The sequence below is a fragment of the Staurois parvus genome, unplaced genomic scaffold (assembly GCF_062004578.1).
Source record: "Staurois parvus isolate SC_StPar_1 unplaced genomic scaffold, SC_StPar_1.0 ptg000217l, whole genome shotgun sequence".
Taxonomy (NCBI): Eukaryota; Metazoa; Chordata; class Amphibia; order Anura; family Ranidae; genus Staurois; species Staurois parvus.
In genome coordinates this window covers 1,710,417-1,737,500 of record NW_028318013.1, presented here as the reverse complement: position 1 = coordinate 1,737,500, position 27,084 = coordinate 1,710,417, and the positions used below count along the sequence as shown (strand labels likewise).

Below are 27,084 nucleotides of genomic sequence, written 5' to 3'. Positions count from 1 at the left end.
TTAGTGTGCATTACAGGGTTGTACTATTGACTCTGATTTATTTTTTGGGGTTCTGGATATCCACCTGAAATAATAAGTGAGGATTCAACTCCCCCCCCCGAACGAATATTGTATTGCAGAGGATGAGTGTGGAGTGTGGAAGTCTACACATACGTTTTTAAATCGGACCACAATTTTTGAATAGTTTATTACACCTATGGAGTAAATGTGTATTGCACAGTATAGTTTTTTTTATTTTATTTTTGAGACTGGATATCTGGGAGAGAAATTTCTATTGTGAATTTAAAGGAGACGGTGATTGAACGAATGCACTTTATTTGGACACGAAGGTGACACTTGGAGGACTTTGGGACTTTTCAAGCTCTGTTCTGGGATATATCTTGTACACCGCTGGGGTGCTGGAGGTTCTCAGCTGCTAAGGGATTGTGACACATACACTTTGGTGCACTGAGATTTGATATTCATTAACCCCTTCCCTCTGACAGTATGCTCTCTGTGCTGGGAGTGCGTCATGCGGCGTGCTCCCAGCACAGAGACCGGAGTCTGACAAAGAGCCCAGGGTCCCGTGGTAATGATCAGCCCCTGAACTCCCAATTCTGGGTCACCTGATCACTGTGATAGCCTCTGATTGATGAATGTGACACTTGGAGGACTTTTGAACTTTTCAAGAACTGTTAGAAATTTGCTTGTTTAGAAAAACAAATTCCTTGTCACAGCAGTCAACTTTGACCCCACAATTAGAAAACAGAATACATTTTCTTAGAAATAAAAACGTTTTTAACAAAAATCCACTAGTGTATGCCCAGCTAGCCTGATGTCAGATGGGTGACTCTGCTGCTAACAATCCCACCTCTGGCGATTTCAGTCACTAAGCAAGAATTTGTCACTACAGAATCGCTTCCTCTGTAGCTGAGACAGTATAAAGTCATTCCCATCGCTAACGATCAAGATTCAGCAGTGTTTGGACCAGCAACATCTTGCTACACCTGGATACAGAGGGAGAAATTCCATAGGGCATTTTGTCTCTAGCAGCAGAATCGCCTGTCTGACATCAGCCATACATTACATGAGCATCAACAATTAGCCAGCATAAGTAAATAGGAGTGGATCCTGTTACTCACTAAAGACTAAAATTGCATATTTTGCTGGTGAAAATACAAGGCTGAGGCTATGGAAATAGCATTCACTTTTGAGATGCAACCTGTAAGTTGCACACCTGGACCATTGGGTTTCGGAATGTCCTGCCCTTTAGTGACCCGTAGACCATTTCTGAAAATGCTAGGTCTCTAGCTGTCATGTTAATCCTGTAGCTTCATTATTTCCATAGGCATTAACCCATAATGCAGATCAATACTGCATAAGTATTATTTCTAAATATTTTTTATTAGCCAGAAACATGCTCAAACGGGCAAGGCTTTTTCTTGACTTGGGCAGAGGTTCAAGTCCTATGTACAGCCTTGAATATCTCAAGGGTTCCAAAGGGAATATCATAGGTATCCACAAGGGGAAATTTACTAAAACTGGAGCACTCAGAATCTGGTGCAACTGTGCATGGTAGCCAATCAGCTTCTAACTTCAGCTTGTTCCATTAAGCTTTGACAATAAAACCTGGAAGCTGGTTCTTTTCTATCCAGAGCTACACTCTTCTGTGTTAGTAAATCAACACCACAGTCACCAAAAGGTGACACTTAAAGGGACTTTGTTAAGGGAAGAAGACAAAATTGCATTGTAGGCACATACCCATAGGATCCTCAGAAACCTTGCTGTTATAGCCAGATGCTGAGCTGCTCCGAAAAGCATAGCTTCAGCATTATGCACGCCCCTTTCTCCCTCCTGTGCATCCTGAGGCTGACCATCAGTATGGGCCTGAAGGAATGAAAGGGGCATGAGGTATCAAGAACTTACACTGTAGATAAGCAAAAGTCATGTTCATTGATTTAAGGTTCGCTTGAAAGTAATTTTTGCAAGCTTTTTATTATATACTTTTCGTTGTTCATATTTGAAAATTAGACACTAGATGGCATGCTGAGATACAATAAGCTGACTTATAGGCCTGGCTTGAGGGGAAAGAGCTAGCTATTGATTCCACTGCAAAGCATGGCCCAAACTGCAACTCAAAACCCACTTATTTATCACAAAGTGCCAACACTGCAATTAAACCTGAATACTGAGGTTTTAGTTTAGAAAAACAACCCATACATTAACATTGTTTGTCTTAAAAGTAAAACATAATAGCAGAGCTTCCACTGACCACCAGCACAAGGGGGCAAAGTTCCACTGACCACCAGCACAAGGGGGCAAAGTTCCACTTACCACCAGCACAAGGGGCAAAGGTCCGCTGACCACCAGCACAAGGGGGCAAAGTTCCGCTGACCACCAGCACAAGGGGGCAAAGTTCCGCTGACCACCAGCACAAGGGGGCAAAGTTCCGCTGACCACCAGCACAAGGGGGCAAAGTTCCGCTGACCACCAGCACAAGGGGGCAAAGTTCCTCTGACCACCAGCACAAGCGTGCAAAGTTCCTCTTACCACCAGCACAAGGGGGCAAAGTTCCTCTGACCACCAGCACAAGGGGGCAAAGTTCCACTGACCACCAGCACAAGGGGCAAAGCACCACTGACCACCAGCACAAGCGGGCAAAGTTCCACTGACCACCAGCACAAGCGGGCAAAGTTCCACTGACCACCAGCACAAGCAGGCAAAGTTCCACTGACCACCAGCACAAGCAGGCAAAGTTCCACTGACCACCAGCACAAGGGGGCAAAGTTCCACTGACCACCAGCACAAGCAGGCAAAGTTCCACTGACCACCAGCACAAGCGGGCAAAGTTCCACTGACCACCAGCACAAGGGGGCAAAGTACCACTGACCACCAGCACAAGGGGGCAAAGTACTACTGACTACCAGCACAAGGGGGCAAAGTTCCACTGACCACCAGCACAAGGCGGCAAAGTTCCACTGACCACCAGCACAAGGGGACAAAGTTCCACTGTCCACCAGCACAAGGTGGCAAAGTTCCACTGACCACCAGCACAAGGGGGCAAAGTTCCTCTGACCACCAGCACAAGGGGGCAAAGTTCCTCTGACCACCAGCACAAGGGAGCAAAGTTCCACTGACCATCAGCACCAGGGGACAAAGTTCCACTGTCCACCAGCACAAGGTGGCAAAGTTCCACTGACCACCAGCACAAGGGGGCAAAGTTCCACTGACCACCAGCACAAGGGGGCAAAGTTCCACTGACCACCAGCACAAGGGGACAAAGTTCCACTGACCACCAGCACAAGGGGGCAAAGTTCCACTGACCACCAGCACAAGGGGGCAAAGTACCACTGACCACCAGCACAAGGGGGCAAAGTACTACTGACCACCAGCACAAGGGGGCAAAGTTCCACTGACCACCAGCACAAGGCGGCAAAGTTCCACTGACCACCAGCAAAAGGGGGCAAAGTTCCACTGACCACCAGCACAAGGGGGCAAAGTTCCACTGACCACCAGCACAAGGGGACAAAGTTCCACTGACCACCAGCACAAGGGGGCAAAGTTCCACTGACCACCAGCACAAGGGGGCAAAGTACCACTGACCACCAGCACAAGGGGGCAAAGTACTACTGACCACCAGCACAAGGGGGCAAAGTTCCACTGACCACCAGCACAAGGCGGCAAAGTTCCACTGACCACCAGCAAAAGGGGGCAAAGTTCCACTGACCACCAGCACAAGGGGGCAAAGTTTCACCGACCACCAGCACAAGGGGGCAAAGTTCCACCGACCACCAGCACAAGGGGGCAAAGTTCCACCGACCACCAGCACAAGGCGGCAAAGTTCCACTGACCACCAGCACAAGGCGGCAAAGTTCCACTGACCACCAGCACAAGGCGGCAAAGTTCCACTGACCACCAGAAAAAGGGGGCAAAGTTCCACCGACCACCAGCACAAGGGGACAAAGTTCCACAGACCACCAGCACAAGGGGGCAAAGTTCCTCTGACCACCAGCACAAGGGGGCAAAGTTCCACCGACCATCAGCACCACGGGACAAAGTTCCACCGACCATCAGCACCACGTGGCAAAGTTCCACTGACTACCAGCACAAGGGGACAAAGTTCCACTGACCACCAGCACAAGGGGACAAAGTTCCACTGACCACCAGCACAAGGGGGCAAAGTACCACTGACCACCAGCACAAGGGGGCAAAGTACTACTGACCACCAGCACAAGGCGGTAAAGTTCCACTGACCACCAGCACAAGGGGGCAAAGTTCCACTGACCACCAGCACAAGGCGGCAAAGTTCCACTGACCACCAGCAAAAGAAGGCAAAGTTCCACTGACCACCAGCACAAGGGGGCAAAGTTTCACCGACCACCAGCACAAGGGGGCAAAGTTCCACAGACCACCAGCACAAGGGGGCAAAGTTCCACCGACCACCAGCACAAGGGGGCAAAGTTCCACCGACCACCAGCACAAGGCAGCAAAGTTCCACTGACCACCAGCACAAGGCGGCAAAGTTCCACTGACCACCAGCAAAAGGGGGCAAAGTTCCACCGACCACCAGCACAAGGGGACAAAGTTCCACAGACCACCAGCACAAGGGGGCAAAGTTCCTCTGACCACCAGCACAAGGGGGCAAAGTTCCACCAACCATCAGCACCAGGGGACAAAGTTCCACTGTCCACCAGCACAAGGTGGCAAAGTTCCACTGACTACCAGCACAAGGGGGCAAAGTTCCACTGACCACCAGCACAAGGGGACAAAGTTCCACTGACCACCAGCACAAGGGGACAAAGTTCCACTGACCACCAGCACAAGGGGGCAAAGTACCACTGACCACCAGCACAAGGGGGCAAAGTACTACTGACCACCAGCACAAGGGGGCAAAGTTCCACTGACCACCAGCACAAGGGGGCAAAGTTCCACTGACCACCAGCACAAGGTGGCAAAGTTTCACTGACCACCAGCAAAAGGGGGCAAAGTTCCACTGACCACCAGCACAAGGGGGCAAAGTTTCACCGACCACCAGCACAAGGGGACAAAGTTCCGCTGACCACCAGCACAAGCTAATATCTTGTGTTAATAAAAATGAATGTATTAAAACTTACAGCCAGTCTAATATTTATATTCTTGGCAGCGCACTGACCGGCCATGCGAAAGCCCAAAAGAGTTGCTTCTAATGAGTCACGGCTCATGACATCATCGCCTGGCGCCGCTACTCCTTTCCGAGCATGCGCATGGTCCCTCTGTGCCGATGCTTGGCTGCTGGGGCGACTCGGCTCGCGTGCCGTCAGAGAGGGCTCTGTGTGCCTGCTGCGGCACACGTGCCATAGGTTCGCCACCACTGGACTAGGACTTACCTTTGTAATAAACAAATATGGCCATCCCCATGTATATACTATTTAGAACTGCAAACTCTAAAAGTCTCTTAAAACATTAATATATATAGGTACACTTATTTACATCAGGCGAATTTGTTTATTTTAGCTCTATTTTGTTTATATTATAAAAGAATCTAGATTGCTGAATTATTATTAGATCATGGCCATGTCACCTCTGAACTCTGTTGAAGCTGACCAAGCACACACACAGGGGGGTTACTTACAAAGACTGGAGAGTACGAAATCTGGTGCAACTCTGCATAGAAACCAGCTTCCAGGTTTTATTGCCAAAGCTTAATTGAACAAGCTGAAGTTAGAAACTGATTGGCTACCATGCACAGCTGTTTGCAATAGAAGTAATGATAATCAGTGCAAATACTGTACCATGCAGAGCTGCACCAGGAGTGCTCCAGTTTTATTAAATCTACCCCACAGTGTTTTACAACTGTGAATACAGAAGTGCTCAGAGTTCAGTACACCCAGGTTTCAATGTTCACAGTTCTTCATCCTGATACTTCTCATGGAGGTTCCAGGCACTCAGGAGGGACCTGAGATGCATAGTGTAGTATAATAAAAAAAAATGGCCCCCAGGTGGCTCCTACTGTTGACCAAAAGAATATGTGACATGTAGCCCAGTGTTGCACCTTTTACTTCACTGGTTCTCCACCTGGGGTAAATGTGCCCCTGGAAGTACGGTTGCAAGAAAAAGTATGTGAACCCCTTGGGATTACGTGGAGTTTTGCATGAATTGGGCATAAAATGTGCTCTGAATGTCATCTAAGTCACAACAATAGAAGAACACAGTCTGCTGAACATAATACTACACAAACATTAGATGTTGCCATGGTTTAATTGCACATAACATGTAAACATTCACAGTGCAGGGAGGAAAAAGTATGTGAACCTTTGGACTTAATAACTGGTTGACCCTCCTTTGGCAGCAATAACCTCAACCAAATGTTTCCTGTAGTTGCAGATCAGACCTGCACAACGGTCTGGAGTAATTTTGGACCACTCCTCTTCACAAAACTGTTTCAGTGTAGCAATATTCTTGGGATGTCTGGTGTGAATCGCTCTCTTAATGTCATGCCACAGCAATTCAGTCGGGTTGAGGTCAGGACTCTGACTGGGCCACTCCAGAAGGCGTATTCTGTGCTGTTGCAGCCATTGTTTTGTTGAATTACTTGTATGCTTTGGGTCATTGTCGTGTTGCATCACCCATCCTCTGCGGAGCTTCAGTTGGCGGACAGATGGTCGTACGTTTTCCTGCAAAATGTCTTGATAAACTCTGGAATTTATTTTCCCATCAATGACAACAATCCGTCCAGGCCCTGAGGCAGCAAAGCAGCCCCAAACCATGATGCTCCCTCCGCCTTGTTTTACAGTGGGGATGAGGTTTTGATGCTAGTGTGCTGTGCCTTTTTTTCTCCACACATAGTGTTGTGTGTTCTTCCCAAACAACTCAATCTTGGTTTCATCTGTCCACAGTATATTTTGCCAGTAGTGCTGTGGAACATCCAGGTGCTCTTTTACAAACTTCAAACATGCTGCAATATTCTTTTTGGACAGCAATGGCTTGCTCCGTGGTGTCCTCCCATGTACTCCATTCTTGTTTAATGTTTTCCTTATTGTAGATGTGTCAAGAAAAATGTTAGCATGTGCCAGAGATTTCTGTAGGTCTTCAGCTGACACTCTGGGATTCTTCTTTACCTCATGCAGCATTCTGCGCCGTGCTCTTGCAGTCATTTTTACAGGACGACCGCGCCCAGGGAGAGTAGCAACAGTGCTAAACTTTCTCCATTTGTAGACAGTCTGTCTTACCGTGGACACATGAACATCAAGGCTTTTGGAGATACTTTTGTAACCCTTTCCAGCTTCATGCAAGTCAACAATTCTTGATCGTAGGTCTTCTGAGAGCTCTTTTCTGCGAGGCATGGTTCACATCAGACAGTGCTTCTTGAAACCAGTAAACCCAAAACAGGTGTGTGTTTTTTAAGGGCAGGACAGCTGTCCGCAACACATCCAATATCATCACACTGATTGGAGTCAAGGTTGGCTCACTCCTGGCTCCAATTAGCTCTGGGAGAAGTCATTAAGCTAGGGCCTCACATACTTTTTCCTCCCTGCACTGTGAATGTTTACATGTTATGTGCAATTAAACCATGGCAACATCTAATGTTTGTGTAGTATTATGTTCAGCAGACTGTGTTCTTCTATTGTTGTGACTTAGATGACCTTCAGAGCACATTTTATGCCCATTCATGCAAAACTCCACGTAATCCCAAGGGGTTCACATACTTTTTCTTGCAACTGTATCTTGACACATAGCAGGCATCTAATATGTCATCGGCTCCCCAGGATTCAACGTTAATGAAAGGGTTTCTACACCCTACATTTACCACAGCTTGAAACCCATACAATTAGAATTTGAGTTTTTCACAGTTAGTGACAGTGATTGGAACCTTCATAGGGAGTATGCTGGAGTTTTCTGGCATATACTGTATGGTGCCATCATTCCAACATAGAAAAAAAAAATCACAAAATTTTGCAAAATCAATCATTCCTCTGTAAATAGTCTAGTTTTCAAATCTTTGTGTAGCTTTTAAATTAATGCTAATTTGTAAGGGACTGTGCAGCCTAACAATTTCAGCAAAAATGCTTACTGTCTGATGCTAAAAGAAGTCTCCAATAACCCCCAAATTTCACTGTAGGATCTGCAGGTAATTCTTGCAACAGTCTGTGTGACATCTCATCTACAGTCATCTACAAATAGAAAAAGATTGCACCAATTTAAGCTGCTTGGGAGGTGTGCCAGTAAAAAGCCTTTGCTATTCAAAAAGAAAATCACCGCAAAACTACAGTTTGCCACTGAACATATAGACAAAGGCCAAGTCTTCTGGAATGATGTGCTGTGAACTGATGAATCACAGATAGAGTTGTTTGACCACAGTAACATTAGACATGTGACTAAATGGGAGAGAACAGAGGAAGACACCTCAAGACATGGGATTCACACAAGTCATTTTTGTAAAAAATTCCAACATGCTTTATTACAAACATAAAGTAAACATAAAAGTATATTACAAAAAAAAAACACCCCACAAAACTTCACTATGACAGTTTTACAATTTCAGGCTCAGATGGAGCCACGTTCGTTTCCCAGGACTGGTAATTAACATCCAAAGTCAGAATGTAGATTCCAAGTGATGACTGGAGAGAAAAAAGCTGCTGCTGCTGCTTCTCTACATGTTTTGCAACAATCTTTGCTTCTTCAGGAGAAAAATGAGCCAATATTTGTCAAAAATAAAGTCATAAGATATAGGTCATGATTTCCATACCAAAGTGGTGGTCATGTAACTGCTTACCCACAAGGGCATGGGCGAGAGCCTACGCAAGAATTCCTGGGAGGCATAAGGGGAAACCCAGATACTTCGCTTGGTGGGCTATAAAGTAAGATAAAGTTAGTAATAGTACAAAATAGAAAAATAATGAATTTGCCAAAGGAGAGAAAACAGAACTAACCAAACAGAACGGGGGTAAAAATGGAGGGGAGAGAAAGTGGGAAGGGAAAGGGAGTAGGAAAAAAAGGAGAGGAAAAGGGTGGATGCAGGGGGGGGCAGTCCCTTAGTGGCCAGACTCTGGTTTCTGGGACAGTGCCTGCTTGTTTGGTACTGCATGTGCATAGGATCTTTTGCGGATGCGCATTCAGGAGAACTGACCAGACACCGGCTTGGTACCAGAGGGTTTGGTGGACTAGGTTGGCAGATTATATATAGGCATACATACTATACATTTATTTGCTTATTTTTTACTTTGTTTCCACATTTCCTCTGTTTGGGACTTGTTTGTGTAAAACCTATTTGACTGCCTTTTTTGGAACCTCTATGCAAACCTGGTGTCCAGCTTCTCACTACCTATACTGAAATGCACCCCTGTAATTTTTATTAGTGTGTCTTATACAATCTGAGCTGCTTTTGATTTCTTTCTCTCTATGCCATATGATATGGGCGGTTACGGTTGGTACTTCTTTAATGGACATTTCTAGGGCCTATGTTTGTTTCTTCCTTTTCTCCCCCCTCCCATTTTTCCCCTCCTTTTCTTTTTCTACTTCCTCTTCCCACCTCTTCTCTCTTCCTTTTTTCTCCTTGTTCTGTTTGGTTTGTTCTGTTTTCTCTCCTTTGGCGAATTCATTATTTTTCTATTTTGTACCATTACTACCTTTATCCTGCTTTATAGCCTACCACACGAGGTATCTGAGTTACCCCCTTATACCTCCCAAGCGTCCTTGCGTAGGCTCTCGCACATGCCCTTGTGAGTAAGCAGTTACATGACCACCATCTTGTATATTTGTTTTTAAATTACTTGTTAAGGGCTATTTACAGTCAGGTCCATAAATATTGGGACATCGACACAATTCTAACATTTTTGGCTCTATACACCACCACAATGGATTTGAAATGAAACGAACAAGATGTGCTTTAACTGCAGACTGTCAGCTTTAATTTGAGGGTATTTACATCCAAATCAGGTGAACGGTGTAGGAATTACAACAGTTTGCATATGTGCCTCCCACTTGTTAAGGGACCAAAAGTAATGGGACAATTGGCTTCTCAGCTGTTCTATGGCCAGGTGTGTGTTATTCCCTCATTATCCCAATTACAGTGAGCAGATAAAAGGTCCAGAGTTCATTTCAAGTGTGCGATTTGCATTTGGAATCTGCTGCTGTCAACTGTCAAGATGAGATCCAAAGAGCTGTCACTATCAGTGAAGCAAGCCATCAATAGGCTGAAAAAACAAAACAAACCCATCAGAGAGATAGCAAAAACATTAGACATGGCCAAAACAACTGTTTGGAACATTCTTAAAAAGAAGGAACCCACTGGTGAGCTCAGCAACACCAAAAGACCCGGAAGACCACGGAAAACAACTGTGGTGGATGACCGAAGAATTCTTTCCCTGGTGAAGAAAACACCCTTCACAACAGTTGGCCAGATCAAGAACACTCTCCAGGAGGTAGGTGTATGTGTGTCAAAGTCAACAATCAAGAGAAGACTTCACCAGAGTGAATACAGAGGGTTCACCACAAGATGTAAACCATTGGTGAGCCTCAAAAACAGGAAGGCCAGATTAGAGTTTGCCAAACGACATGTAAAAAAGCCTTCACAGTTCTGGAACAACATCCTATGGACAGATGAGACCAAGATCAACTTGTACCAGAGTGATGGGAAGAGAAGAGTATGGAGAAGGAAAGGAACTGCTCATGATCCTAAGCATACCACCTCATCAGTGAAGCATGGTGGTGGTAGTGTCATGGCGTGGGCATGTATGGCTGCCAATGGAACTGGTTCTCTTGTATTTATTGATGATGTGACTGCTGACAAAAGCAGCAGGATGAATTCTGAAGTGTTTCGGGCAATATTATCTGCTCATATTCAGCCAAATGCTTCAGAACTCATTGGACACCGCTTCACAGTGCAGATGGACAATGACCCAAAGCATACTGCAAAAGCAACCAAAGAGTTTTTTAAGGGAAAAAAGTGGAATGTTATGCAATGGCCAAGTCAATCACCTGACCTGAATCCGATTGAGCATGCATTTCACTTGTTGAAGACAAAAGTGAAGGGAAAATGCCCCAAGAACAAGCAGGAACTGAAGACAGTTGCAGTAGAGGCCTGGCAGAGCATCACCAGGGATGAAACCCAGCGTCTGGTGATGTCTATGCATTCCAGACTTCAGGCTGTAATTGACTGCAAAGGATTTGCAATCAAGTATTAAAAAGTGAAAGTTTGATTTATGATTATTATTCTGTTCCCTTACTTTTGGTCCCTTAACAAGTGGGAGGCACATATGCAAACTGTTGTAATTCCTACACTGTTCACCTGATTTGGATGTAAATACCCTCAAATTAAAGCTGAGAGTCTGCAGTTAAAGCACATTTTGTGTGTTTCATTTCAAATCCATTGTGGTGGTGTATAGAGCCAAAAATGTTAGAATTGTGTCCATGTCCCAATATTTATGGACCTGACTGTATGTTTTATCTTAGATAAATATTGGCTCCTTTTCTGCCTGATGCAGCGACGATGGTCACAAAAACATGTAGAGGAGCTTTCTCGCCAGTTATCACCTGGAATCTGCATTCTGATTTTGGATGTTAATTACCAGTCGCAGGAAATGAGTGAGGCTCCATCAGAGCCTGAAATTGTACAGCTGTCATTGTGAAGTTTTGTGGATTTTTTTGTTTGTAATATACTTTTAATGTTTGTAATAAAGTTTGAATTGTTTACATAAATGATTTATGTGAATCCTGTGTTGTTTGGGTCCCGAGATAGTTCATATATTGCAGTTTCTTCCTCTGTTCTATCCTTTATGATTATTGTATGATGGTGCCCTTCTGGGGTAATTTGTATTTCTTACGCACAAACAATAATTTTTTCAAACATTAGACATGTGTAGCGCAAACTGAAGACAGTATTTCAGAAGAACTTCAAACTATCCCCGAAGTATGGTGATAGAAATGTTATGGTATGGAGTTGCCTTGCTGCTTCAGGGCCTGGACAGCATGCAGTTAAAGCTGAACCAAAATGGATCTTTCAACACAATGATCCAAAGCACACAGGCAAATTCGCCTAGGAATGGCTCAGAAAGAAGGAATGGTGGGTGAGGGACCTGCCAAGTTAACGCTCTGATTTGAATAACCATTAAATATTATGTGGGGACTTGAAATAGGCGGGTCATGCAATTAAACATTCAAAACAATTTTAGGAATTTTCCATGGGGAAATGGTAAAATAAAATATAATTTTAGAGACCTGTGGAGAGTAATGCAAGGAAGTACAGGAAGTAATATCTGCTAAAGGGTGCAATACCAACTTCCTATACCAAGAGTGTACTTCCTTTTTTCTACAGTACACCATTAAATCTATTAATATTTTTGCTGAATAAATTATTAAAAAGGTAAAATTTATTTGTGTTTTTCCAAGTATAACACATATATCTGTAGGCACTGTTTGAATGAAGATCTAATGTTCAAATATGTTGAAATCGTGCTTTGAAGCACTTAGGTTTGATACATTGAAACAATTGTTCCTGGCTACATAATTGAGTGTTGGAGAAACATTTGGAGGGTGGAAGATGAATACACCAGACAAAATCAATTTTTCAGAATTCTTTCATAACTTTGACAGAGAAGAAGGAAAGCACAACCTAAAAAGCTTTATTTGAAAGCTAAAGTACTTGATAGTAGGAGGGATGAAGTCCACATCAAGAACAGCTGATACAGGTGTCACTTTTGACACCATATTGCAGAATAATTGCAGAAAACATAAAGCAACAGGTTTCTTACTACTTATGAAAAGTTTGAAACTAACAGCAGAGATTTTAGTTAAAAAAAATGAAAGGCTTTGTTTACAGAGGCTTCAGCTTGTATAAGAGTAATATATACATCTCCAGTATGGAGAGGTTAAACATGGATCTTAATGGGAATACGAGCTGTCACTTTAAACAGGTTGCTAGAAAACTTCAGTTTTACTTCAAGCTTGTTTCAAGTCTACTAGCAGATTTGCTGTCCAAAGGCCATTTATAAATGGTGCATAAAACAAGCTGCAGCCATGTGCTTGGTATCAGCCAATGACCATCTGTTGAGTAAAAGTGATCTGGGTGGCTGTTCTTTAACAGGTACCTGCCTAGGATGAAAAATAAAATGAACTAATTTTTCAATATGAATGAAGTTATTTGGTAATCCCATCTCCTAATCACTTTTTTATTATTTCTTATTTCAGTTATAGTTGGATGTTGGGGAGAAGAATCACTCCAACAGATCTTAGAATTCAGCTGCTACTGAAGTTGTGAAATTTACAACTGAGTGGATTAACATGTCATCATACGCCTAAATATAATATATCAATTTTGGGTTAACTGGCCTTTTAACTGCTTGCCGTCCAGCCACTGGGGAAAAACGGCCACAAGGTGGCACCGCTGGGCAAAATCACGTTTTAAAATGTGATATTGCAAAACAATTAGGGATCGCGCGCGAGGCGCGCGACCACCCTACCCATGCCGCCGATCGTGGTCGCGGGTGTCAATCACCGGGTCCCGGCCTGACCTCTGTTAGCACTTGCCGGTAAATTTTGATGACTCTCATATGCAGCAGAGTGCCAGTACTAGTACCATGCTACCTTTTGGTGAACTGGCGAGTACCAGCAGTCTAGTACATCTTGGTCTTTCACATACCTCTTAGATTGCAAGCTCCCAAGATCAGGGCCCTCCTAACCCTCTTGTATTGAACTGTATTGTTGATGTATTGTCTCCCATTATACTGTAAAGCGCTGAGCAAACTGTTGGCACTATATAAATCCTGTATAATAATAATAATACCAGCACTGCAGTATGAGTTGGTGATGTGGCGAGTCCCATAACTCCAGTACAAGCCGGTGCGGGGGCGAGCACAAGTATTGTCCCGCAGCCACCAAGAATTCGCACACAGGCCCATACAGCTTCTAGTATCCTTCTGGATGTGCTTGCAAATCCTGATTGACAGCCCACAAATTCTTCAGCACCCATACTTCCCCCATTCACTGCCAAACCCGGAATTCAGGTGGAAATAGCAAATTTAACTACTCCCCTTGATTTTTGGAGCAGTTTTTCACGGAATATCTGTATGTGTTGATTGTGGACCAAAGCAATTTATATGCACAACAATTTATCGCCGCCAACCCAAATTCAAACCTTGCCAGATCAGTCGCATGGAAACTCATTACAGTTTCTGAATTTGCATTTTTTTGTGGGCCTAACCCACTAGATATGAGAGTATAATGTGTTTTATGCATTTCAACGACTATACACTCTGTCGTCCTCGAGGTGACCCTGAATTTGACCGGCTCCACAAAATTTAACCCCTCTCAAATCCCCTTAACCAAAAATTTGCAGATGTCTATACTCCCCAGCAAAACATCTGCGTTGATGAGTCCCTGATTAATTTTTCTGTCCGCCTTGCATTCAAACAATTTCTCCCCAGCAAGCGTGCCAGATATGGGGTCAAGATGTAGAAGACCTGTGAGAGGGCAACAGGCTATACTTATAGGTTTCAGGTTTACAAGGGGAAAGATAGTCACGTGAAGCCCCCCCGGATGCCCAGACTACATGGGGAGCAGTGGCAAGATAGTTTGGGACTTGGTGTCATCCTTTTTCCATATGGGGTACCACTTATACGTGGACAATTTTTATTCAAGTGTGCCACTATTTAGACATCTGTACAATCTTGGAAATGGCACATGTGGCAAAGTGTGACCTAATGGGTGCCCACCATTAGAAGTGGGTGAATGCAGGGTGGTATATTCTAATGGTGGGCATACCACACTTTTTTTCTGGCAGAGATTTCTTCTCTTTTTTTACATTCAGTCCACAGGCTGCATACAAAAAAAAAAAAGAACATAGCATATATACCCAACAAGGACCAGCGACGTACTGGTACATCACTGGACTTTGAATGGTTATACCAGGATGATGCCTACAGCTGCAGGCATCATCCTGGTATCGTTTTTTTTAGCCGGCGATCGGCTTTCATGTAAAAGCAATCCTAATGGCTAATTAGCTGCAGGATTGCTTTTACAAGCAACAGGATATGATGCCCCCTCCCTCGCTGCCTTCCACGGCCTTCTCGGGCAGTCCCGTGCCATCGGGGGAACCTGAGAATGCAGCCGGTGTTTCTGCCAGCTGACCATAGAGCTGATTGGGGACCAGAGTGGTGCCAATCATCTCTATAGTCTAAAAATTTCGGAAGCTACGAGCATTTCATCACTTCAGTTTCACAGGGTATAAACAGCGCCATTTGTAAATTGGGAAAGCATCTGATCACACTGATTTTGGTTTGATTAGATAATGTAAGGGCAGAGGAGATATCTAGAGCCTGATAGACCCCAGATTTCTCAAAAAAGAATATATGATAATGCCCATTGAAGTTATAGGGGATATTTGCATTCCCTGTGATAGCATTAAAAGTGATAAAAAAAAAAAAAAAAATGAAAGGTACAGTGAAAAAATAATAAAAAAAATCAAAATAACTTAAAAAAAAAAAACTTGCCCCTCCCATGCGCACACACCTGTGTGCACAAGCGTTGACCCTGTGCTGGTATGTAAACAGCAGTTGCACCATACATGAGGTATCACCATAACGTCAGATCAAGGGCAGTAATTCTAACACTAGACCTCCTCTGTAAATCTAAAATGGTAGCTTTTAAAGTGTTGCAGTTTGTTGATATTGCACGGGGCATGCCCAGTTTTAAAACATGTTATGTTTGGTATCTATTTACCATCATCTTTTATATCTTACCAAATAATTGGCCAATATATTGTGTTTTTGTGCATTCAAAGTAAAAAAAGGTATTTTTTTTAAAAAATTGCTTTTGAAAAATCACTGCGCGAGTACTATGTTCCATAAAAAATTGTAGTACCCACCATTGTATTCACTAGGGTGTCTGCTTTAAAAAAATATATAATGTTTGGGGGTTTAAATTAATTTCCTAGCAAAAAATACTGATTTTTTTCATGTGAACAAAAAGTGTCAGAAAAGGCTTGATCTTCAGGTGGTTAGAAGAGTGAATGATGTGTGGCATAAACGTCTAATGCTGGTTATAAAATGCCCCCACCCCCCAAAACGACCCCTTTTTGGAAAGTAGACACCCCAAACTATTTGCTGAGAGGCATGTTGAATCAATAGAAGAATTTATTTTTTTACTACAAGTTTTTGGAAAAATGACAAAAATGTTTTTGTTTTTTTTTTTACACAAAATTGTCACTTAAATGATTTACTGCTCACACATGCCATGGGTATATGTGGAATTACTCCCCAAAATACATTCTGCTACTTCTCCCAAGTATGGGGGTACCACATGTGAGTGATGTTTTGGCAGTCTAGCCAAGTACAGGACCCCAAAATCCAATAAGCACCTTCAGGCTTTTAAAGGACTTTATTTCCTCATTACACTTCCAGACTACCTATCACAGTTTCGGAGGCCCTGAAATGCCAGGATAGCACCAAACCCCCTCCAAATGACCCCAAGGAATTTGTTTAGAAGCATGGTAAGTATTTTGCAGATCTCAGTTGTTGCCACAAGTTTTTGGAAAATGAAGAAAAAAACCAAAAACATATTTTTTCTATTGTTTTTTTATTTTTCAAAACCTTGTGAGAAAAAATGAGATCTGCAAAATACTCACCATGCCTCTTTTTAAATTCCTTGGGGTGTCTTCTTTCCAGAAAGGGGTCATTTGGGGGGGGGTTGGTGCTATCCTGGTATGTCAGGGCCTTCGAAACTGTGATAGGTATTGAGGAAGTGAAATGAGGAAGTTACGCACCTTCAGGCTTTCAAAGTGGTCATTGGATTTCAGGCTCCTGTATGTGGCTAGGCTCCCAAAAAGTCTCACACATGTGGTATCCCCATAGTCGGTAGAAGTAGTAGAATGTATTTTGGGGTGTAATTCCACATATACCCATGGCTTGTGCGAGAAAGAAATCATTTAAATGACAACTTAAAAAAATGTTTTTGTATTTTTCCAGAAACTTGTGGAAAAAAATAAATCTTACATGGACTCAATATGCCTCACAGCAGATAGCTTAGGGTGTCTAATTTCCAAAAAGGGGTCATTTGAGGGTGTTTGTACTATCCTGGTATTTTAGCACCTCAAGACTGCTTACAGTTGTTTTTTTTTATTACAGAAAGTATTATGTTGACATAGAAAGAAAAGAAGTTGGTTTTGATTTATCTTTACATTCAAAAGATACAAATGAAAAATATAGACTGTATGAAGTAAGTAAAAAAAAACAATGGGCTTCAATTACATTTGTACTAGAATATTTGAAATTGAATCATTATAGCAATTATGTTAAATTTAGTAATGTTCTTAATTTAGTATCAAATATCTCTGGCATAAAGTGAACCTGTGTAGATGATTCAATAGACAAATGTTATCAATAATATTTATTATATATATTATTATACTAGTTTATATTATATAAGTAGTTCATTATACAGTGGGGCAAAAAATTATTTAGTCAGCCACCAATTGTGCAAGTTCTCCCACTTAAAAAGATGAGAGAGGCCTGTAATTGGCATCATAGGTAGACCTCAACTATGAGAGACAAAATGAGAAAAAAAAATCCAGACAATCACATTGGCTGATTTGGAAAGAATTTATTTGCAAATTATGGTGGAAAATAAGTATTTGGTCACCTACAAACAAGCAAGATTTCTGGCTCTCACGGACCTGTAACTTCTTCAAGAGGCTCCTCTGTCCTGCACTCATTACCTGTATCAATGGCACCTGTTTGAACTTGTTATCAGTATAAAAGACACCTGTCCACAACCTCAAACAGTCACACTCCAAACTCCACTATAGTGAAGACCAAAGAGCTGTCAAAGGACACCAGAAACAAAATTGTAGACCTGCACCAGGCTGGGAAGACTGAATCTGCAATAGGCAAGCAGCTTGGTGTGAACAAATCAACTGTGGGAGCAATAATTAGAAAATGGAAGACATACAAGACCACTGATAATCTCCCTCGATCTGGGGCTCCACGCAAGATCTCACCCCGTGGGGTCAAAATGATCACAAGAACGGTGAGCAAAAATCCCAGGACCACACGGGGGGACCTAGTGAATGACCTGCAGAGAGCTGGGACCAACGTAACAAAGGCTACCATCAGTAACACACTACATCGCCAGGGACTCAGATCCTGCAGTGCCAGACGTGTCTCCCTGCTTAAGCCAGTACGAGTCCGGGCCCGTCTGAAGTTTGCTAGAGAGCATTTGGATGATCCAGAAGAGGATTGGAAGAATGTCATATGGTCAGATGAAACCAAAATAGAACTGTTTGGTAGAAACACAACTCGTGGTGTTTGGAGGAGAGAGAATGCTGAGTTGCATCCAAAGAACACCATACCTACTGTTAAGCATGGGGGTAGCAACATCATGCTTTGGGGCTGTTTCTCCGCAAAGGGACCAGGACGACTGATCCATGTACAGGACAGAATGAATGGGGCCATGTATTGTGAATTTTGAATGCAAACCTCCTTCCATCAGCAAGGGCATTGAAGATGAAACGTGGCTGGGTCTTCCAACATGACAATGATCCCAAACATACCGCCTGGGCAATGAAGGAGTGGCTTCGTAAGAAGCATTTCAAGGTCCTGGAGTGGCCTAGCCAATTGAAATATCCTCCTGCGCTCAATTATGAAATGACCTAATAAATAGCCAGCTGCTGTCACCTATTCCCTATACCTCAGGATGTGTAAATTATAACAAAAAATGGTGAAGCACTATGCAAATGCAACAAATCAGTGTACATACACACAAATATAGGTGAATAAATATACATTAATAAGCAATAATTAAAACGTGAGACTCCGATGTGCAAAAACAAGTGCCTGGTCTGCCAATAAAAATATAAACACACCAGGTTAAATGAAATATATACCCAAAATAGATATATATACATAAATAATATTAATGTGAGACTCCAATCCTTGAAATAATACAAAGTGACCCGTGCTTAAAAACAGCAACACACTGTGTAAAAAATGCCTTGTCTGCTAAACAATATGTATACACACCAGGTAGAGTGAAATATATACCAAAAATTAGATATCCATGGGATAAGTCACAAAGAGTGTCACTGAGAGCACTTATAGTGTACACTGAAGATTGAAGCACCTTTTGTTGGACTGGTCACTATCGATGTTTACACTGAACGATTTTATTCAATTGTCGTTTTTTGTTTTTTCTATTTGTGTTGTTGCACCTATCACTTGATATATTAATAATGGATATCTAATTTTTGGTATATATTTCACTCTACCTGGTGTGTATACATATTGTTTAGCAGACCAGGCATTTTTTACATAGTGTGTTGCTGTTTTTAAGCACGGGTCACTTTGTATTATTTCAAGGATTGGAGTCTCACGGTAATATTTTTTATGTACTGTATGTATATCTATCTTGGGTATATATTTCATTTAACCTGGTGTGTTTATATTTATATTGGCAGACCAGGCACTTGTTTTTGCACAGTGTGTTGCTGTTTTAAGCACATGTCACTCTATATTATTTAAAAGATTGGAGTCTCACGTTTTAATTATTGCTTATTAATGTATATTTATTCACCTATATTTGTTTGTATATACACTGATTTGTTGCATTTTCATAGCGCTTCAACATTTTTTGTTATAGTCTCCAGATCTCAAAACCATAGAAAACCTTTGGAGGGAGTTGAAAGTCCGTGTTACCCAGCGACAGCCCCAAAACATCACTGCTCTAGAGGAGATCTGCATGGAGGAATGGGCCAACATACCAGCAACAGTGTGTGCCAACCTTGTGAAGACTTACAGGAAACATTTGACCTCTGTCATTGCCAACAAAGGATATATAACAAAGTATTGAGATGAACTTTTGATATTGACCAAATACTTATTTTCCACCATAATTTGCAAATAAATTCTTTCCAAATCAGCCAATGTGATTGTCTGGATTTTTTTTCTCATTTTGTCTCTCATAGTTGAGGTCTACCTATGATGCCAATTACAGGCCTCTCTCATCTTTTTAAGTGGGAGAACTTGCACAATTGGTGGCTGACTAAATACTTTTTTGCCCCACTGTATGTGTATGAGACAATAGTGGAACAAAGTTACAGTTCCTCCATTATCATTAGTGATGAGCTGATTGTACCTGGGTTCAACTCGAGGAGGATTGCAAGCAGTTAAAAATGATTAGAAATTGTAAATGTTCCTCAAACCCCATTAAACTACACCATGTTCCAAATTATTATGCAGATGATATTTTTCTCATGTAATAATTTATGTAAATAACAGTCAGCATAATTCTCATGTTATCAACTATTAAGAGTACAATTCAAATTTTATTGAACAAACCTCCTAATGATAACAGTATTTATTTTAAACATAAAAAACTTACAATGTATTGTTCCAAATTATTACGCACAGTAAGTTTCAAAACATTTTATAGGCTGTAAAGAACTGAAAATTGTCATTTGTTGTGTTTGCAGCATATTTACTGAAAAAAAAAAGCTATTTCAATCAAACTTTTAACAACATTTTAACTTTTTAAACATTTTAACAGGTCACGTTACATTTTAACATAGGACCCCTTATTTGATAGAAGCTTCACAAGTCTTGCATCCATTGAACTTGTGAGTTTTTGGACAGTTTCTGCTTGAATTTGTTTGCAAGATGTCAGTATAGCCTCTCAGAGCTTCTGTTTGGATGTAAACTGCCTCCCACCCTCATAGATCTTTTGCTTGAGGATGCTCCAAAGGTTCTCAATAGGATTTAGGTCAGGGGAGGATGGAGGCCACACCATGACTTTCTCTCCTTTTATCCCCATAACAGCCATTGATGCAGAGGTATTCTTTGCAGCATGAGATGATTTTATTATGGAAAGCATAGTTCTTCCTTCTGTACCAGGGAAGAAAGTGGTCAGTCATAAACTCCACATACTTTGCAGAGGTCATCTTTACACCTTCGGGGACCCTAAAGGGGCCGACCAGCTTTGTTCCCATGATTCAGGTCCAAAACATGACTCCACCACTGCCTTGCTGACGTCGCAGCCTTGTTGAAACAGGGTGGCTGTCCACCAACCATCCACTACTCCATCCATCTGTACCATCCAGGGTTGCACGGCACTCATCAGTGAACAGGACTGTTTGAAAATTAGTCTTCATGTATTTTTCTGCCCAATGCAGTCATTTCTGCTTGTGAGCATTGGTTAGTGGTGGCCGAATAGAAGGTTTATGCACAGTTGCAAGACTCTGGAGGACTCTACACCTTGATGTCCGTGGGACTCCAGAGGCATCAGCAGCTTCAAATATCTGTTTGCTACTATGTAATGGTATTTTAGAAGCTGCTCACTTGATCCGATGCATGGTTCTGGCAGAAATCTTCCTCAATGTGCCTTTATCTGCACAAACCCATCTGTGCTCTGAATCAGCCACAAATCTCTTAATAGTGCGATGATCACGCTTACGTTTTCGTGAAATATCTAATGTTTTATACCTCGTCAAAGGCATTGAACTATTTCACTCTTTTCGGCAGCAGAGAGATCCTTTTTCTTCCCTTTATTGCTTGAAAATGGTGCTCTGCTTAATAATGTGGAACACCCTCCTTTAGTAGTTTTTCCTTAAATTGGGCTCGCCTGCCAATCTAATTATCACAGGTGTCCGAGATTGTTTTCAGTGATCAAAAGAGACCTGAGACACAATGCCATCCATGAGTTAAACTGAAAAACAAAATATTTAATCTTTGTGACACTTAAATAGAATTTGCATAATAATTTGGAACAGGGTATAGATGGTGGACAAATCCTGCAAATTAATTTTACCCATTTCTAGGCTAGGCACTGCCAGGGAAACATTAAAACTGCACTTCATCCTTCTCATAACATGCTTGGGGGATGCCCCTAACCTGTTAATGAAATGTATCTGTACCCTGTACAAAGCAAACTGACAATCACAATGAAAAAAATGCCATTTAAATTGCTCGTAAATGACACTTCCCTGCCACTTAATTTTGTTTGTAACAAGTGGCTGCAGATTCCCTTCAACCTCTATCCCAGACCGTTGTCTAGTACAGGGCTTTACATTTCCACTCGCCTGCTCACCAATGGCGAGTGGAAATTATGGTGGGGGCGAGTGTGTCCCCCAGGGCATGGGCATATTTACCACGAGGCAAGGCGGCAATTTTTAGGGGGGCAGCACCGCTCCCCTGAAGAAGGGACCTTTTGGGCAGCAGCGGACAGAGCCATGCAGGGTCACCAGCAGAGGGGTCGCACCGGTACCCTTGTAGTGGCCCGGACAGCAGGAGAATCGATTTGGGGGGAGGGCAGTTGCAGAGTGATGCTCCTGTACCTCTCCCTCCAGCAGCTGATGAGCCGGGACCAGAGGAATAAGCCCGGGCCAGGTGAGCTGTGCTGTGTTCTGTGGGATCTCCCTGCCTCCCTCCCTACACTGATGGATCGTATGGGGCTGCAAACTCCCCCCCCCCTTCCTGCTGCCCGGAGATCAGCAGCCCTTGGAGAAGGTGTTTGTGTGCAGCCCCATACGATGTGAGGAAGGAAGAGAAAGAGAAGGGGAAGAGAGAGAGAGAGGAAAAAGAGGGAAGAGAGACAGCGAGAGAAAGGGAAGATATGTATTTCTGTGTATGTACAGTGGGGATCAAAAGTTTGGGCACCCCAGCTAAAAATTTGTATTAATGTGCATAAAGAAGCCAAGGAAAGATGGAAAAATCTCCAAAAGGCATCAAATTACAGATTAGACATTCTTATAATATGTCAACAAAAGTTAGATTTTATTTCCATCATTTACACTTTCAAAATAACAGAAAACAAAAAATGGCATCTGCAAAAGTTTGGGCACCCTGCAGAGTTAATATCTTGTACTGCCCCCTTTGGCAAGTATCACAGCTTGTAAATGCTTTTTGTAGCCAGCCAAGAGTCTTTCAATTCTTGTTTGAGGTATCTTTGCCCATTCTTCCTTACAAAAGTCTTCCAGTTCTTTGAGATTTCTGGGCTGTCTGTCACGCACTGCTCTTTTAAGGTCTATCCATAGATTTTCAATTATGTTGAGGTCAGGAAATTGTGAAGGCCATGGCAAAACCTTCAGTTTACGCCTCTTGATGTAATCCCCCGTGGATTTCGAGGTGTGTTTAGGATCATTATCCATTTGTAGAAGCCATCCTCTCTTTAACTTCAGCTTTTTCACAGATGGCATCAAGTTACCATCCAAAATTTGCTGAAATTTTATTGAATCCATTTTTCCTTCTACTCGTGAGATGTTCCCTGTGCCACTGGCTGCAACACAACCCCAAAGCATGATTGATCCAACTCCATGCTTAACAGTTGGACAGAGGTTCTTTTCATTAAATTCTGTGCCCCTTCTTCTCCAAACGTACCTTTGCTCATTCCGGCCAAAAAGTTCAATTTTAACCTCATCGGTCCACAGAACTTGTTTCCAAAATGCATCAGGCTTGTCTATATGTTCATTTGTAAAGTTCAAACAATGATTTTTGTGGTGAGGATGTAGAAGAGGTTTTCTTCTGATGACTCTTCCATGAAGACCATATTTGTACAAGTATCTCTTTATAGTGGAATAGTGTACTACAACTCCAGTGTCTGCCAGATCTTTCTGGAGGGATCGTGCAGTCAAACGTAGGTTTTGAATTGTTTTTCTCACAATCCTGCGAGCTGTTCTGTCTGATATTTTTCTTGGTCTTCCAGATCTTGCTTTAACTTCCACTGTTCCTGATGACTGCCATTTCTTAATTACATTCCGAACAGAGGATATTGACATCTGAAAACGCTTTGCTATCTTCTTATAGCCTTCTCCAGCTTTGTGAGCGTCAACTATTTTCAGTTTCAGTTTTCTAGACAACTGCTTAGAAGAACCCATGGTGCTGATTGTTGGGGCAAGGTCATATGAGTCTGGGCATTTAAAACCTTTGAGCTTGACATCACCTGGTCTTCCCAGACGATGATTGAGAACAATCTATGACACTGGCAGGTCTCAGCTTTGCAAAGGGGGCAGTGCATGCTATAAATTCTGCAGGGTGCCCAAACTTTTGCAGACGCCATTTTTTTGTTTTCTGTTATTTTGAAAGTGTAAATGATGGAAATAAAATCTAACTTTTGTTGACATATTATAAGAATGTCTAATCTGTAATTTGATGCCTTTTGGAGATTTTTCCATCTTTCCTTGGCTTCTTTATGCACATTAATACAAATTTTTAGCTGGGGTGCCCAAACTTTCGATCCCCACTGTACATGTATCTGTGTGTATGCGTGTCTGTACGTGCCTGTGTGTGTATACATGTGTCTGTATGTGTGTATGTACATGTGTCTCTGTGCGTGGGTGTATATGTTTCTGTGTGTGTGTATAGGTGTCTCTGTTTGTGTGTGTTTGTTGGTGGCGAGTAACTCTAAGGCCTGGCTAGTAGCTCAGGACTTGAAATTTTAAGCCCTGGTCTAGTATAATGTCCAATGCCACAAAAAAGCCTAGTTACAATATGCCCGACAACACCTGGACATGCCTCACCAGGCTTCTTTGTGGCACTGGCGTAGTAAAGGCTTCTTTCTGGCAACTCGACTATGCAGCTCATTTTTGTTCAAGTATCATTGTATTGCGCTCCTTGAAACAACCACACTGTCTTTTTCTAGTGCAGCCTGTATTTCTCTTGAGGTTACCTGTGGGTTTTTCTATGTATCCCGAACCATTCTTCTGGCAGATGTGGCTATAATCTTTCTTGGTCTACTTGACCGTGGTCTACCTAACCTGACTTGGTATCATGAGATCCCCAAACTTTCCACTTTCTTAGTAAGTGATTGAACAGCACTAACTGGTATATTCAAGGATTTGGATATCTTTATATATCCTTTTACATCTTTATAAAGTTCTATTACCTTGTTATGCAGGTCTTTTGACAGTTCTTTTCTGTTCCCCATGGCTCAGTACCTAGCCTACTCTGTGCATCCATGTGAGAACTAACAAACTCATTGACTATTTATACACAGACACTAATTGCAATTTAAAAAGCCACAGATATGGGAAATAAACTTTAATTGCCATTTTAACCTGTGTGTGTCACCTTGTGTGTCTGTAGCAAGGCCATGCATTCCAGGGTATGTAAACTTTTGATCAGGGCCATTGGGGTGATTTCTGTTATTATAATTTAAAAGGAGCCAAACAACTATGTGATAATAAATGGCTTTATATGATCCCTATCCTTAAATAAAAGACATTTTTTTACATGACCAGTCATATTTTCAGTATAAATGCCAACATTTCAAGATTTCTGCCAGAGTATGCAAACTATTGGCACAACTGTATATTATTCATTAATATGCATGTTTATTAATGATAATTTTCTTACACCTGCTCTTTGCCTATGCAGGACCAAGAAACAAGTTTAAATATTTATATGCACAAAAAAGCCCAGTATAAGCTGCAATCAGATCTGCTTCCCCTGCTCTCCATATGACACTGCCTGGGCTTAGTGATTAGCTGTTTACATGACAAGTGCTGCATCATGGTAGAAAAGGGAGATTCAAGTACCCCTCATAACATGCACAAACCATCACTTTGCACAAAAGGTATTTGTTTACTGTTTAAGAACCAACAGAATTTTCTTGTGATATTCAGCAGGCAGGTAACTATACGCTACATCAAAGTCAAAGAATCAAGAATAATTTTTTGGATAAGCAGATGGAAGCTGCCCTTCGGCATTACATAGGAAAGTCTGAACCAGATAAAAATGACAAAATGGAAAGAAAACAAGAGAAAAGGATCCACGTGCAAAGAAAAATAAAAAAGAATATGTCAGCTTTAACCATGCCTGTAAGTGTATTGTAAGCTATATATTTTCCAATATATCAGAAGTTGCCTAGCCCTGAACCATGTCATAAGTCCAAAACATAATGTAGATGGTTCAGCATTCAGATCTTTTTCTAACATCAGACCTTCACAAATGGGTCTTGCATGCTTCAGGCAGTATAAAACAGAATTACTTTGACATTGATCACTGCCTGCATAATAGTGCTTTCATGATGTCCACAGATATAATTATATACTGAACTCCCTGTGTGGAGATTATTGTAAAGCTTGATAGAACGATCTAAAAAGTGGTATTATTGGCACTGTTGGGCTTCTTATATAACAGTTCAAAAAGCTATGGCTAGCAATTACCTTTGGTGGTTTAATTATCTTGATATCTGGTATTGCTCAGAGTGGTTGTTTCTTTGTTAGTTTTTCATGTCGATTGTGAATTCTTGCCTTATTTAATGTGTATCTTATATCTCTTGTTTATTTGCAGGACCGCTTTTTAGATAATTGTGTCTACCCGAGCAGCATAAACCCAAAATCATGGTAACAAATTCCTCTCATCATGACATTTCTTCTTTCATATGTCTGCTAGTGGGGAGGAGCAAATCTTTGTCAAGGGGTTAGTCATTTTTAGGGGTAGTAGACAAACTTCTGTTTAAAAAAAATGAAGAAAGCTATACACTGCCACCAGGGACATACCTAACTGTATGAACAAGGTCTTTTTATAGGGCTTCAAAGAGTTCTACATGGTTTTACAGAGCAATTCAATTTTCAAGGACATTTTTGGCAATAGTATATACTGGTAGAGCAATTTGCCTTTGAAATTTATATTTTCTTTTACAAATAACTTGGCTTACATACAGCAGCAACTCCTTAATTGGATTCTTTTCAGTTTGAAAAAAGGCTCTTTTCAGGTACATAGTGGCATAGTTGGTAAGGTCGAATAAACACGCCAGTTAATCCAGTTTAATGCGTGTGTGTTTATGTCACTACCATTCTCCATATCCCTGTACATTTTGTTCCCCAAGAAACACATCTAAAAGTTTTTTTAATTTAACTACAATCCCCTCTGACACCACCAACTGTGACACCACCAACTGTAGAAGGGTGCTCCACATCCAACAGTTAAGAACCCCTTACGCAGTTTAGGATTGAACTGTTTCTTGTCTAACTGCATTGTGTGGCCATGTATCTTCAATCAAATCTCCCCCCTCCCTCTGCCACACACATCCCTTACTTCCATATCTGCAATCGGCTATGTGTTGATTATACCTAGTAGGTCCAACAGAGCATTATTCCCAGCTTGGACTCAACCACAGTGCCCCTCAATACTCACAGTGCTTACA

At 42.0% G+C, this 27,084-nt stretch overlaps 1 protein-coding gene across 3 annotated transcripts in view; it reads left to right on the top strand.

Annotated features, from left to right (window-relative positions):
• The window catches only part of LOC149460908 (uncharacterized), a 57,279-nt gene that overhangs the window by 3,403 nt on the left and 26,792 nt on the right, over window positions 1–27,084 (top strand). For all 3 annotated transcript variants that reach the window (XM_089679061.1, XM_089679059.1, XM_089679062.1), the window contains exons 2-4: window positions 17,076–17,166; window positions 25,559–25,753; window positions 26,229–26,281. In XM_089679061.1, the coding sequence (XP_089535187.1) occupies window positions 17,076–17,166; window positions 25,559–25,753; window positions 26,229–26,281 (339 nt within the window). The remainder of the gene's footprint in view (window positions 1–17,075; window positions 17,167–25,558; window positions 25,754–26,228; window positions 26,282–27,084) is intronic.